The sequence below is a fragment of the Hippoglossus stenolepis genome, chromosome 1, assembly GCF_022539355.2.
Source record: "Hippoglossus stenolepis isolate QCI-W04-F060 chromosome 1, HSTE1.2, whole genome shotgun sequence".
In the NCBI taxonomy this organism is placed as follows: Eukaryota; Metazoa; Chordata; class Actinopteri; order Pleuronectiformes; family Pleuronectidae; genus Hippoglossus; species Hippoglossus stenolepis.
The window spans coordinates 8,128,270-8,142,443 of NC_061483.1; the positions used below are offsets into that span (position 1 = coordinate 8,128,270).

General features: G+C 41.7%; 1 protein-coding gene across 1 annotated transcript; it reads left to right on the plus strand.

The window, feature by feature from the left end:
* The first annotated feature begins 654 nt into the window (after window positions 1-654).
* On the plus strand, window positions 655-14,131 carry scg3 (secretogranin III). Its single transcript, XM_035159476.2, has 12 exons — window positions 655-1,000; window positions 1,685-1,737; window positions 1,908-1,950; window positions 2,137-2,352; window positions 3,630-3,772; window positions 4,099-4,257; window positions 4,336-4,570; window positions 4,940-5,056; window positions 8,335-8,415; window positions 8,930-9,040; window positions 9,939-10,028; window positions 13,270-14,131. The coding sequence occupies exons 1-12, from the start codon at window positions 898-900 to the stop codon at window positions 13,386-13,388; spliced, it is 1,470 nt and encodes a 489-aa protein (XP_035015367.1). The 5' UTR covers window positions 655-897; the 3' UTR covers window positions 13,389-14,131.
* Window positions 14,132-14,174: the final 43 nt, after the last annotated feature.

Consider the following 14,174-nt stretch of genomic DNA (forward strand, 5'->3'; position numbering starts at 1 on the left):
CTCATTAAAAAATCAGAGATGTTCCATGTCAAAATAATGAATGAATTAATAATGATTAATACTGGGGGAACTTTACCTGAGACCTGGGAACACTTCTGTCTTTATGTTAAGCTGAGCCCATATAAAATTAAATTCTTTACAACCTTAGTCTCACGTTATGTTAATGGAGGGCTGCCCTCTACTGTGTAAATGATCTGTTATGTGGTGTATGCTGCACAAAAAGATAAAAATGTGAATTATAAAAGAGAAAATCGTTATTAACTAATTTTATATGGATGCAGAGATAGATGTATAGATAGATAGATAGATAGAAATTAACTTTATTCATCCTAAAGGAAATTTATTTTTATTATTATATTATTATTGTCACAATGTAAAAAATAAAAGATTTTTAAATTTACAAAATAAAAAAACGATGACAGTCTCTGTGTTATCTTAGACGGACATTTCTTGCAGTGTCCTCCTCCCTTCTCCTCCTCCAATCCTCAACTTCCTCTCCTCTCCTCCTTCCTCTCTTCCTCCTCCTCTCTCTCTCCTCTTCCTCCTCTCTCCCTCCTCCTCCTCCTTCTCCTTCTTCTCCTCCTCCTCCTCCTCTTCCTCCCTCCTCCCTCAGTAAAGAGCCAGGGGGCGGGTCTTACAGCTCGGGGCTCTATTACAGCCTGGGCAGGTGATGCTGAATCTCACACGGGGCTCCGACAGCCTCCCTGCTCATCTGGTAGTAACTACACTGAGGTGACCCGGTTTCCACGGTGCACCAGCGGAGATTCGTCCACCTGTCCTCCCGCCCGGTGCGCGTCAGTGAGCGGCTGCAGCTCGGGATTCAGCACCAGCGGCCGGACGGAGCGGAGCTGTCCACACGTTCAGGAGCGAGCAGGGAACCGGAGACAAGCCTCCAGGATGGCGTCGAGATGCGTCGGCCTCTTCTTGCTTTTCCAGCTCCTCGCTCTGAATGTAGTGAGCCACATTTCTGCCTTCCCCACACCGACTGCTCCATCGGATGGTGAGTTGACCATTAAAATGATTGTTACAGCAGTCCTGTTCATTTCCACTGTAAAGCATGTATGTGCAAGTCATTTTTAGAGAGAATTCAATGTTAGAAAAGTGATTAAACAGGATATTTTACAAGCGACACAAAGTGCAATGAGGTCAGTAAAACTCAGCACGTGCTCCCGTCAGAAACAGTCCCGCTACAAGGGTCCGATCACTGAATAATATGAGAATAATCTGCAAAGATTTGAGCTCAATTTGACAATTCATCTCTGTATGAGCGGTTAAATGCACATTATTGCGATTCCTTTCCCTCTTTGCTCAGGTTAAACATGTGTTTTCCTGACACTGTCTGAGTAGCTCCACTTTTTAATGAAGTTAGAGAACCTAAACTGACGGAATCAAACGGAGGAAACAAGCAGCTCCTGTGAAGTGTCTCTGAACGCAGCCCGGTCGCCTGTTAGGCCGCTCGAGGTCTATTTTCGCCGCAGTTTAATCTTTTGTTTGATAATCCGATTAAGCTCTGCCTTTGCTGTGGTGAGTTAGGAGAGCAGGAGCGAACACATGAGTGTGAAAGCTGCAAGTGTATGAAACGAGAATGAGAAAAATAACTATAAATGCAACCATTTTTAATATGTGCACCCACAAAAACATATTATTAATATCAAATATCTGCAATATTCTTTCTGTGTTGCAGATAAAACTCTGTACAACAGGCAGCTGACAGAAGAAAAACCACTACAAGAGCAGGTAAGCCCTCTTTCTCCATGTCAACATAACTCACTCTCACCTCCAATATCCGGCCAAATGGGCTTTATGGTCACTTGTCAAACAATCTGGGTATTAGCCCAGCAAACGTTATTAATCTTAGCGGATGTCCTGAGTGGAAATTCTTTGTCAAATGTTTGTCTTTTCCCCAGATGGTTGAGGCGGACAGCGTGAAGGCTGCAGTCCAGTCGGCTGGTAAGTGGAAACCTTTATTTCAGATCAATTAATGACTTTATTTCCGCCTGCTGAGTGGATTCATGTTGCCGCACTTCCAGTAAAACAAACTTCGTCTGCACTGAGAAGTAACGATTGTATCAGAGCCACATTCAGGAGCTGCTTGTGTGTCTGAGGTTTGAACGTTTGGTTTCTGCTGCCTTTCAGAGAGCCGGCGTCCCACTGCAGCCAAGGACACAGAGTCTCAGCAGGATAGTGACGACTTGACCGTGCTCAAGTCCCTGGCTGACAGCCAGAAATCTCAGGACTCTGCCATGGCACCGGTCAATAAGGACGATCAGTACATTCCTGATGAATCAGATTCCACCAAGAGCCGGCGGCTGGCTGAGGACTACGACTCCACCAAGAACGGAATGGACGATGGCAAGTACCAGGGTACACACACCTGTCACAAGGCACAGTGCACTTACTGGCCCAGTATAGGCTCCGGCTGGTCTGAGTCTTGACCTTTGCCCCCATCGCCAAGAGCAGGCTGCTGGCTGCTTGCCTTATGCTTCTGTCTGTGGTTGGCAGGCCACCAGGCAGACATTTTAAGAAAGAGTAGGCGGAGGAAACATGTGCGTGTGATGGGGATAAGCAGAGGCAGATAGAAGGAGTCAAAGACAGAACACGTGCATGACAGAGAGAAAGATTATCTTCTTCCTCTCACCGTGGTATTAAAAGTACATGGTCACTGTGCTTCTTTACAAAATACACCAACATCACCGTGTCCAAGTCATGTGGAGAAATGTGTGAAAATACAAGATGCCGTCTGTTCTAGTCTCCAAATATCCAAAATTTATAGCTAATCTTTTATCTTGAGATTAATTTCAAAATGACAAGAAAACCAGCAAAGCCCTGCTGTCTTTTGACCTCCAAATATTGGACTTTTAAGTTGACTTAAACCCACAAAAGATTTCATCCGCACCGTACATGCATGTAATCTGATCTTCACTCCAGTGATCAGCATAAAGCAGAGTCTCGGAGGTGAGGTGACTCAGACACAAGATGCTGAGTGCTCTGCCTCATCGATTCGTGCGGTCAGTCCTGCAATGACAAGCAGCTTGTCAGGTTACGCTACATCTACATTTGGCAAGCGCAGTGTGGATTTCATTTTTTATTTCCCCGAGCAAGACAAGAATAGGCTCAGTGTTTAAAGGTAAAGTACATAACTGATGATTCAGCCGTTCTATTCAGGCAAAAGTATCCTGGCACTGTTTATTCTCATTGTGTGTGTGTGTGTGTGTGTGTGTGTGTGTGTGTGTGTGTGTGTGTGTGTGTGTGTGTGTGTGTGTGTGTGTGTGTGTGTGTGTGTGTGTGTGTGTGTGTGTGTGTGTGTGTGTGTGTGTGTGTGTGTGTGTGTGTACCACAGCGGGGGCTGTTATGCAAGAGTCAGGCTGCAAGGATCTTCATTTTTTACTTAGTAATGCAGATATAAATATGCTGAATGGGAGATAATGATGATTAATGATGTATGAGAAAGGCCCAAAATAGACAGAGAATTAGAAAAGACAGATAAATTAAATTTCCCCACAATGAAAAATCATTCGAGATTATTGTAGCTATTGATGCAACTCAAAGAAACACATGCTTTATACATCCACACTGCTAAAGAGCGTGTTTAAGGTTCAGACGATAACGTGCATGTCTTCTCCTCTCAGACGACCCAGAGAGCTTCCGTCAGGTGGACGGCACCATGCTGACAGCTGAGGACATCGTCCAGAAGATCGCAAACAAGATCTACGAGGAGGACGACCGAGGGGTGTTCGACAGGATCGTCACCAAACTCCTCAAACTGGGGCTGGTAGGTTTTGAGTTGTTTCTCTCATACACAGCTCGATCCACACAGCAGGGAGCATGACATTTTCTCAACAGGAACTCTCTCTCTCTGTCTCTCTCTCTCTCTCGCGCTCTCTCTCTCTCTCTCTGCACTCCACAGTAGGAAAGGCAGAGACGTGTGAATTATGTTTTGTTCCATGGTTTCGGTTGTGAATTGCTTTTTCGACAGTCAATAATTGGTTGGGTTGTGTTCAATTTGCACCCTGAGGGGATCTCTAGATGATAATGTTACACAGTGGTTTCCTGCCAGTGCATGTTCTAACGCACAAGTGTCTCTTTGTGTTTCTGTAGATCACAGACGGTCAGGCAGATACGCTGGAGTACCAGGTGGCCGAGGCGCTCCAGGACCTCATCACCAAAAACGCCAAGAAAAACGAGATTGAGGACGTGGAGAGCAATGACCAAGAAATCGGGGGAGAGCAGGACGACCAGGGTTCAGACGTAAACCTGGTAAAGCTGAACTGATGATAATGTAAACAATGGTAATCATGCATAAGGCAAAAAATTATAAAAAAATAACATTTCCAGGACACGTGGGAGCCACCCAGGCGCCGCCACAATGAAGACGAGGAGGACGAGGCGGAGGATGAAGATGAGATTGAGGACGAGGTGGACAGGGATGTGGAGGAAGACGGAGCTGACGCACCAGACGCCGCCCTGGACAAAGATACTGCAGAAGGCAACGAGGTGAGCCCTGAAGATGGGCTCCAGGACCTGCAGTACTTCCCCAACTTCTACCGTCTGCTCAGGAGCCTCAACTCAGGTAGAAATCACACAAACACTCCCCGAGGATCCTGTGATGTTTTAAAACCATTGATTCAGAGAATCCTCTGTCCTAAGATAGAAGTTCTTCAGATTGAGACCAGTGGACCAGATAACTGCTGTTGTCATGGCAATATTATTTTCAAGTATGAGTCACTGCTTGTTTTAGGCACCTTTGCCCCCCCCCGACACATCTTCACCAGGAAGTGTGGATGAAACACACAAACAATACTAATTATTTATAATCCGGTTATGAACCCCACAGCCACACACTGTGTGGCAACATTAACACCATGGTAACCAACTACCATCAACAAGCATCACTGCGAGGGGTTGGTTTTAAATGGGTCCTCTGGTTTGCGGTTTGCAGAGCAAGACACTCAGGAGAGGGAGACACTGATCACCATCATGAAGACGCTGATCGACTTTGTGAAGATGATGGTGAAGTACGGCACCATCACGCCGGAGGAGGGAGTGTCCTATCTGGGTAAGACGCAACACCAGCACTTTTTATTTGCTGTGGGGGGGATTCGAAGCCAAAACCTCAGACACAGAATCATATAACAGAGGCCACAGTCATAAATACATTTGTGGTAAATTGTGTTATGTGGAACATGCTGATTATATTGCAAATCTTTAACTTGACACTTCCATTTAGTTTTAACTAAAGCTCCGCCTTTTTCAAACCTTCCCATCACACCTTCAATGTAAACCTTGATTTAAGTTATTTCTTAAATGGTCTTGTCTAAAGTAATGAATGGCAAATTTGAACTAAATGAACAAAATGGTTATCAAGTTATTGTTTTGCTAGTTTGATGCATTACAGCGGAAGAAACTTCAATTTTAAAGTTTGTATCTTAATTTATGTGGTTTGCATATATTTTCTTATATAACATTATATATTTTGATAATAAGAAGCTTCAGGGTATAAAAACTTAACGTTGCCTCTTCATTGCTTTACTGCACATACATTTCTCTCTATGTGCTTTTTCATTATATTCGATGTCCGTTCAGCCGAGCTAATGTTTCCTTCACTCAGTGCAGTGGAGTGTGAAGCCTGCACAGACAGATTAGTGTCAGGGGCACCCTACAAAACCAGACTGTAGTTTTTTTTTATGGCCATCCATGACAAATCAGTAACTAGTGGAAAGGTCAGGTACCTTTAAGAGACAGCTGTCATCACTAACATCTCTCTCTCTCTCTTTAGTCCTAGACAGAGCAAATAGAAATGATTCGCTCTTTCATAAATGGAAGGATTTAGTTGTACTATTTATACCATGTATAACTAGAATAGCACTCAGAGAGAGTCACTTTAAAAAAACACATTTAAGTTCATTTAATCTAATTTTTCCATCAAGATCCATGGATTATTCTCTGAGGGTTAATAATAGGATATTAGCCGTTTATAATAACAATTGATTAATGTGTTAAAATATTTTTCCTTAGCTTAAGATGCCTTCAAACTGCTCCTTTTTTATCCAAAAATCCAAAATGGAAACGCTTTCACTTTACGGGGAAATTAAACCGAGCAAGGACGATGATCCTCACATTTGAGGAACTCAAAAGAAACAAATATAATATGTATTTTTAGACATGTGTGTAATGTATCAGCCCAGTATAAGAGAGAGAAATCAAACACTGTAACTAAGGCGAACCTACGGAGGCTGTAAAAGGATAATCAGCTCCTTCAGATGACCCCGAGCAGCAGCAGCCAGTATTGTTCTTTCCATTACCGCCGAGCAAATGACCACTGCTGACGTTGTACATCAGAACAAAACAGGTGTATACCATTACAGAGGACGGGAGTTTCCTAGACAACCCCTGCCCTTACGGTTGTATAGGTTGTGAGGAGATAATAGGACGGACAGAGCACCATTGCCTAGCAACATGTATAATGCCCACCTCCTTGCCTCTAGCCCCAACTGGCTGTGATGCTCCGGTGAGTCATCCAGATACAAAGCTGAATACACACAACTGTCAATCACGGCTAATCTGCCTGAGGGTGATGACGGTCTCCAGATAGACTGATATAGAGGAGGGGATGTAGAAGGAGGGGAAGAACGATGGATCTCGTGTGTGTGTGTGTGTCTGTGTGTGGGTGTCTGTGGGTAGAGGAAGAGGATTGAAATAATGGGCTTTGTGCTACAGGTGGGAGGAGGCGGTGGTTTGAGTCCTCAGAGAAAACAGAAAGAAACTGAGACAGTTAGATAAAAAGAAATAAAAGAATGCTTGAGCATAAGTAGATGAGATAAACTGTTCGTGATGCTCAGTTACAGTGCTGCATTCAGCCTTTGTGTATCTGTGATGTCTTTGTTATCACTGTTTCCTAATATCCACATATCCAATACCGTTATTATTAGAAGTAGAGACATTACAGCCGAATAAATACTTATTGAAAACAAACAATAAATAATACAAAACTTATATTATTATAAAACTCATGTCATGGAAAAATCTATAAGTAACCTGCTCTACCTCGTAGGCATGTTTTCTCTTCTTGACAGTTTAGCTTGTTCCATGTAAAATGTGAAAGCATTATTTAATAAATTGTTGCACTTTATTTTACACTGCATAATAAGTGGTAATTTATATCAAATAACACAACTAGAAATAAAATGTCATTAGTGAGACAGGAAACAAGTTCAGTTGTAGTATAATATTAGAAACATTATAGCAAGTTTAACACAAATGAATTTCCGATACTAATCACACACACAAACAAAGCTAAAGCCTAAATTACCTTATGTGTGTCTCTTACGGGGCTAAACACTCAAAACACACACACGTGTCGCAGCCATGCTAACCTCATGTTGTTCTGTGTAAGATACTGAGGGAGGAGTTTAAGCTAGCTAGCTAACTGTTTGACAATTAACAAAATACAAACTACTGCTTCAAAACATTCAGTCAGTGTGTTAACAAACAGGAATAAAACATCTCAGCGAACATATTTAAAAGTTCAACAGCTCACGTGCTCGTCACGTATCTGAAACAGGTGAAATGTAAATGATGTCAGACACGTTGCTTCTTCTTCTGTGGTCACTTCACCACTGAATTGCATTTTGTCCCAGTGATTGTTTTTACAGATCCTCAATAAAAGTCAATCTGTCAAAATAGCGCCTCTAAATGCAAAATAAGGGGATTTTCAGTAAAAGCTTTTCACTTGAAGTAGAGGATGAAATTTCAGCCGACCTCTGGTGTGTGTGTGTGTGTGTCTTCACAACATCTGCTTCCACGTGTTTACCACAACGCTAATCCTGAGAGATCCTGACATTTAACTCCCTTTGAGCCAAATGATCTGTTTTGGGGTCTTTTATATTTTTCATCCCTCTAGGAAAACGTAATAACGCTTAGCCGCCTACAGGTGATATGTGACAGCACACCCTGAGAACTCCCAAGATGAATCTGGTTTTATTTTTTATTTTTGGGCTTTAGATTTAGGAAAATAAGTGATGCTATAAATCTTTAGACTTGACACATGTGGATCACCAGAGGAAAAATACCATCTTATTATTATCATCATTAATTTAAAATGTTCAGTTGATAAAGCATCAATGAAATATCAAAATGTATTCCACGTCACACACTTGAAACCCTACCTTTATTTAATTAGTGGAAACTCTTTTCTGATGATAATTGCCTTCGGAGCCACACAGGAACAACGTGGGGCTTTCAAACGCTAATGTGTTTTTTCCTTCATCACCTGTAGAGTGAAATGACGCTGATTAAATGCTAAGTAAATATTTGGCCTGTTTCATCCACCTGCAGAGAACCTGGACGCCATGATCGCCATGCAGACCAAGAACAAGCTGGGCAAGTCCCTCCTGCCTGACTTCATCGGGCCCAACGGTAAACAGCCTTTAACCATGATCATTTGTAAATCAATAATAATAACATTATTTTATTCAATGTGATCAGAGATGTTTACTCCACAGTACATTCGACTGTGGAGTTGTAAGTTTTTAGTTGAAGTTATATAAACTGAGCAAGAAAGATGGTAGTATTATAATCTGACATAATCTATAGTTTGAAGTTTTGGAAAATATTTCTCCTTGCTTGCTTTCCAGCAGAGTTTGATGAAAAGGGCCATATACCACTTTCAGATCTGTCCATTAGGGCGATAGCTTAGCTTAGCATAATGACTGAAAACAGGGGGAAACAGCTAGCCTGTATAACAAAAAACATCCACCAGCACCTCAAAAGCTAACCACCAAACACAACATATCTCATTCAGTGATTAACGGATGTGTAACATGTCATTTTGACACTTCTGGTAAACTTCTGTTTCAAACTTCTGCTTCGTTTATCTCCACCAATACCTGAACAACAGGTTTTAATGTTTTAATGTCCGTTTTGCCTGTAGGTAAAATCTTGGATGAGGATGACAACACCAAGGCCGAGGCCGCCAAGATGCAGAAGGAATATGAGAACCTGAAAGACTCAACCAAGGAGGAGCAGCCATCATCTGAGACCAGTCAGTGCAAAAATGATCAATGAGTTGTCTTGTTATTCGCACCACTCACTTTTTGTTTTTGTTTTTGTTCCAAATAAATTCAGGGTTATAAAAATGTAGCAAATTCCCACCACACCAGTTCAGCAGCACACATCTTCTTCACTCCACCTCAGTGACAGGTCCCAGTTCAGACGTTTTGTTTTCACTCAGCAGGGCCGACAGGAAGTAAACAACACGGCGTAGGTCGAGTGAATCATAGTTAAGTCCCTGAACTAGGCCAGCCCCAGTAACAGTCACAGGAGAACTCATCACAGCTGCCATTATTCTCTGTCCCCATTCATTACTCTAATCCACACACACACAAGCATAAAAGGTAGAATGAAGCATGGAGCAGGATTAATTTGTTTCAGCAGGAAATGAAGTAAATCCTGAGTAATGTCGAAACTAAACAGTGTTTTCTGTGTTTGAACAGATTTCCCCGAGTTGCATAACATATTATTTATAGAAAAATGGAGCATGTGTTATGATCCAATCTGTGGTTAAGCAACTGTCTCATCTTGATCGATGGTTAATGTCAGTTCAACCCACCTCTGGCCATGAATATACGTCCACCGTTCACCCACGTTGTGTCTTATTGTGCTGCTGGTTTAAAATGGAAACACATACCTGGTTGCCAACATTTTCCCATTGCAACTGAAATGTAAAACAATAAGGTAGAAGTCTTGCTGTAGGAAAATCCTTTCTTTTAAATAATTGATAAGTCTCAGGAACCACTGCCTTACTGTAAAGTAGAAACTGAGCTCATCAGGGAGTTAACACACTACAGAAGAAGTGAAAGGAAATTCAATTGTTTTTCTTTTCTCTTATACTTTTAAAAAGATGACTCATTTTCTTCATTGCTTCCTCCTCTTATCTTCAGATCAACCCGGCAAGTCGGAGGCTTATCTGGAGGCCATCAGGAAGAACATCGAGTGGCTGAAGAAGCACAACAAAGAGGAAGGCAAAGATGGTGAGATGTGTTCTCTTTACTTAAAAGAATAGATGAGAAGAGACCAAACGCAGACGTGACTCAGCTCGATAGTCATTGTTTTCATATGATCAGTAAGCTTATGTATGAGAGAACGCTAATATCTAAACTGCTTTACCCCGCCAATAATCCCTGAGTCTCAAGAGCCTGAACAAGAAAACGTCCTCATTTGCAGACCCTCGAGTCCTCAGTGAACAGTGGTGGGTCACAGACAGGTCTGAGGCGATGCACTGAAGAACAGAAAATTTGAAGCCTCTTTTGTTCCCCCCCTCCATTTGCAATTAAAATGAGCGTGGGACACCACACGGAGAGCTGCTTCGCTCCGCGTCTCATGAATATGCAGCGTTCTTGATGAGTCTGTCCCAATTACTTGTGATACAGCCGCCTCATTCAGAGGAATAATGCTCTGTTGGTGTATTCCCTCCTACCTGTTCCTCGACATTTACGCTTTCATGAGCACATGTGAGCGTGACAGGGACGTAGAATCGCACCTTGTCCAGACTCAGCACTTCTATCAGAACAATACAAAAAAAGCCACAGTAAGACCATTACATCTTTGTGGTGGTTTTATAGTATTTGTGTGTTTATTTATATTAACTATCACATCCATACTGTAAATATCAGCACATGAGCCATGAGCTTTAAACTGTGCTAGTCTGACGTCAAACAGGAGAAGCCCCCTGTCGGGCTCTCCTCAGTAAGAAAATCAATGCCCAGTGGTGCGTAATTAAGCAGAGGAAAATGAAATGTTAATGAATCCTCACTATTCAGGCCAATCCGTCCACTGGCAGTCAACACAGTGGGACATCCGGGACCAATAAATACAAAGTTCTAGCTCAGTGAGATTTATATTCAGTGCTGGTGTTCACTGGCCTGATGCAATCTGAGTCGATCAATTGGTGAATCGGCCTCAAGTGAGTCAGGGAAAAAAATGATTCAACGGCCGAGGAATTACTGATGAAAAACGAGGTTTGACCCAGATTCTTGGGTGCGAAAGATAGTGAGACACAAAAAAGAAAGAAGGCGCTCAGACCGATTTCATAGCAGGGGGGGGGGGAAGAGGGGACGGAGCAGCAGGGAAGTTTTTGTTTGGTGCTCATCTCAAACAAGGCGTTATTATAGGACGTCTCATTAGCATTCCAGTGTGCTGAGGGGTTGTCTGGGAGCCTCCCTGCCCGCCTGCCTGTCAGGGACCTGTGCAGGGGAGACAGACAGATAATGGTGTCAGAACAAGAGGAACAGGGGACACACACACACACACACACACAGGCGCAAAATTTGATCCCAAAATTGCCCAGTTTCCCCACAGCAGGACTCGAACTAAAATGATTCACCACCAGGACTCATTTTCTAACACACCGTGGACCCTATTAAAACTGCTCTCCTCTTTCTCTTTATACGCAGAATCAGTTACATCACTTCTAGAATCTTTTTACAAAAGCCTTTTATTAATTTCACCACACGGTCTGAATGCAAATGTCTTATTTCTTTTTTTTGCATTTATATCCATTGTGGGGGGATTAGTCAATTGTTTGAATTCTTTGTATTTGAATAGCTTGATTTTATTGGGTCCATTTGTTTTTTATCCTTTTTCAAACTTGTTTTTTCGATGCGTATGCAACCACTCGCATTTCGAGTTATTGAAAGGAAGTAATTGTTATTTATTCAAAGATTTATTTGTTTGTGTTTTTTTCAGTTATGACTTTCAAACTAGATAAAAAAGAAGTTCTATTCATTCTCTCTATTTGTTATGCAAAGGGTTTAACCTGAGCCAGGTTGTCGGATCGGTATCAGCAACAAATATAGTGCATGATAATTATAATAATTAATCATAATAATATTATTGTCATCATATATTTGTCTGTTCTGATAAAGTACAGCTGGAGGAAAACAAAAGCCTTTTCTATCAAAAAGAACAGTGTCATAGTAACAGAGTAGGCGACGGGCATTTATTGTGTTTACTCTAGCAGAAGCAGCCATTAGGACAGTGCGAGGGGACTCGGTGTGTTTCTGTACGCCTACACACCAAACAGATTAGCCAGAGGACCAGATGGACGGGGAGGCCACATCCTGTTTTTGGCTCTCAGCCTCCTCACAGCCAAGATGGAGAGGAGCGGTGCGGCCTCTAATCACATCACGTTAATCCCCCCGCACACGTCACGTTAGTCATAGGGCAAAGGGCCGGTATCTTGAAGCAATGCAATAGATCTCAGCGGCTGTAAAGTGCGATGGTCGGAAGGTGCAAAGGTTGTGGTTGGACGTCACGGTCGTCCTCCATCCTTCTGTTCCTCGTCAGTTGCAGCAGGGAGACGTGCAGCAGCTGTTTGGCTGCATCCTGAGACTCGTCTGTTACCTTGATGGATGGAACAGTCAGGTTGGGTTCATCTCTAAATTTAGCCACATCCTTCTGCGGCCTTGTGACAGTGACTGGTCTGGAGCAAGGTGAAAGCAAATGGTGCTTCATGAAAAGATTCATATTCTTTCAAAGGGGATTCAAGCTCCTTTAATATTCATGTAATAATAATGTTTTTGAAAATGACTTCCTGAAACTAATTACTAAATTAAAAACCCACATAATTAGTTTGGCGATTAGTGATTTATAATTTTTCTATTATCATTTTATTTATCGTTTTATTATGTTATTGTTGATTATATATATTATTTTGTATAAACTTCTGTTATTGTTGTTTTTTCTAATTATTGATTGTTTTGGTCTCTAAATCTAATGCTTTTAATTCCTTATAAATACATTTTTAACATCCATCTTTTTGTTTGAAATTTGCTATATAAATAAAGTTTGATCGATTGATTGATTGATTATAAGATAAGAGAAGATACAACTTTATTGATCCACACAACGGGGAAATTCAGTAGCCGGAGCTGCTGTAACTAGCTGCCACTCGCACGGTGCCATCTTGGAAAAATATAAAATATATTATGAGATGTAACTTAACTGTGATACTCTGTGATACTCTGTGATGTTTTGATGTTTTGGTGTTTGGTCTTGATTGATGCTTAAATCTCCGTAACCCGAGACAAACATGTTTAGTCTGACCTTAATCCTGTGATAAAGAATGGCCGTAACAGATTATAGCTTGTTTGGGTGTGCTGTCTTAAGAAGACACTGCCGTTCTGAAGTCTGATCGATCCTGCAAATCACCTCATGACGTTGCCATTGGAGCCTTTTTGGTTAAAAACTGTTCCTTGTGTCTGATTTTTCCAGATTACGATCTGTCCAAGCTGAAGGACTTCATGGACCAGCAGGTCGACTCCTACATCGACAAGGGCATCATCGCCAAGGACGAAGGAGACACGATCAAGAGGATCTACGGCAGCTTGTAAACACCATCATCCATCCTCCAACCCTCCTCTGGCCTAAAACACAGAATCTGACACTAAGATCTCCAACAAAACCCAGAGAACTCAAAACTACCTGCTGAGGATTTTCCCCTCTCAGACATTCCCGATATGTATGAAGGGATTTAACGTTACTATGAAAGAAAACAGATAATTCCCCTCAGCTCCCACAGCTGATTACATTTGCACGCTGAGATCAGAGTAATAATCAGTAGAATAGACGATGACTGAGACAAATCCAAATATTTTACATAATAAACTCACACGTCCGACTAAACAAAGCATTTACTCTAAACCTGACTCCTGTGAGAAATTAATGTTGTGAGAGAATCATGCAGTAGATTTGTCATTAATCGGTTTCCAAAACCTTTTTCTTTTTGCAGCAAAACACACATATATCAAATTGTACTCATTATGTGTAACCTGTCTTAGCCTATTACCTTTATTATTTCCAGCGTAAATGTAAGATCTTAATGTGTTCTGGCTTTTTATTTTACCAAAAATATATTTGTTGTGTATCATGCCGGTGCCCTGCGTATACTCCTTCTGTTCTGTTCTGCTGTACCCCCACTAGGGGGCGTTGTCTGTACCATCTGCTCTCTGCATGTCTCTGTGAGTTCAACATTTAAACATCTCTTTAGAGACACAAGATGAAGTATTTTTAAATGTAAATATTTGTGATTTTTTCCTAAAAATGTAAAAGCAATTAAAACATTGCCTTTTCTTTACCCGTGTACTCGATGATGTGATAATGTGCTGAAACACAAGTGG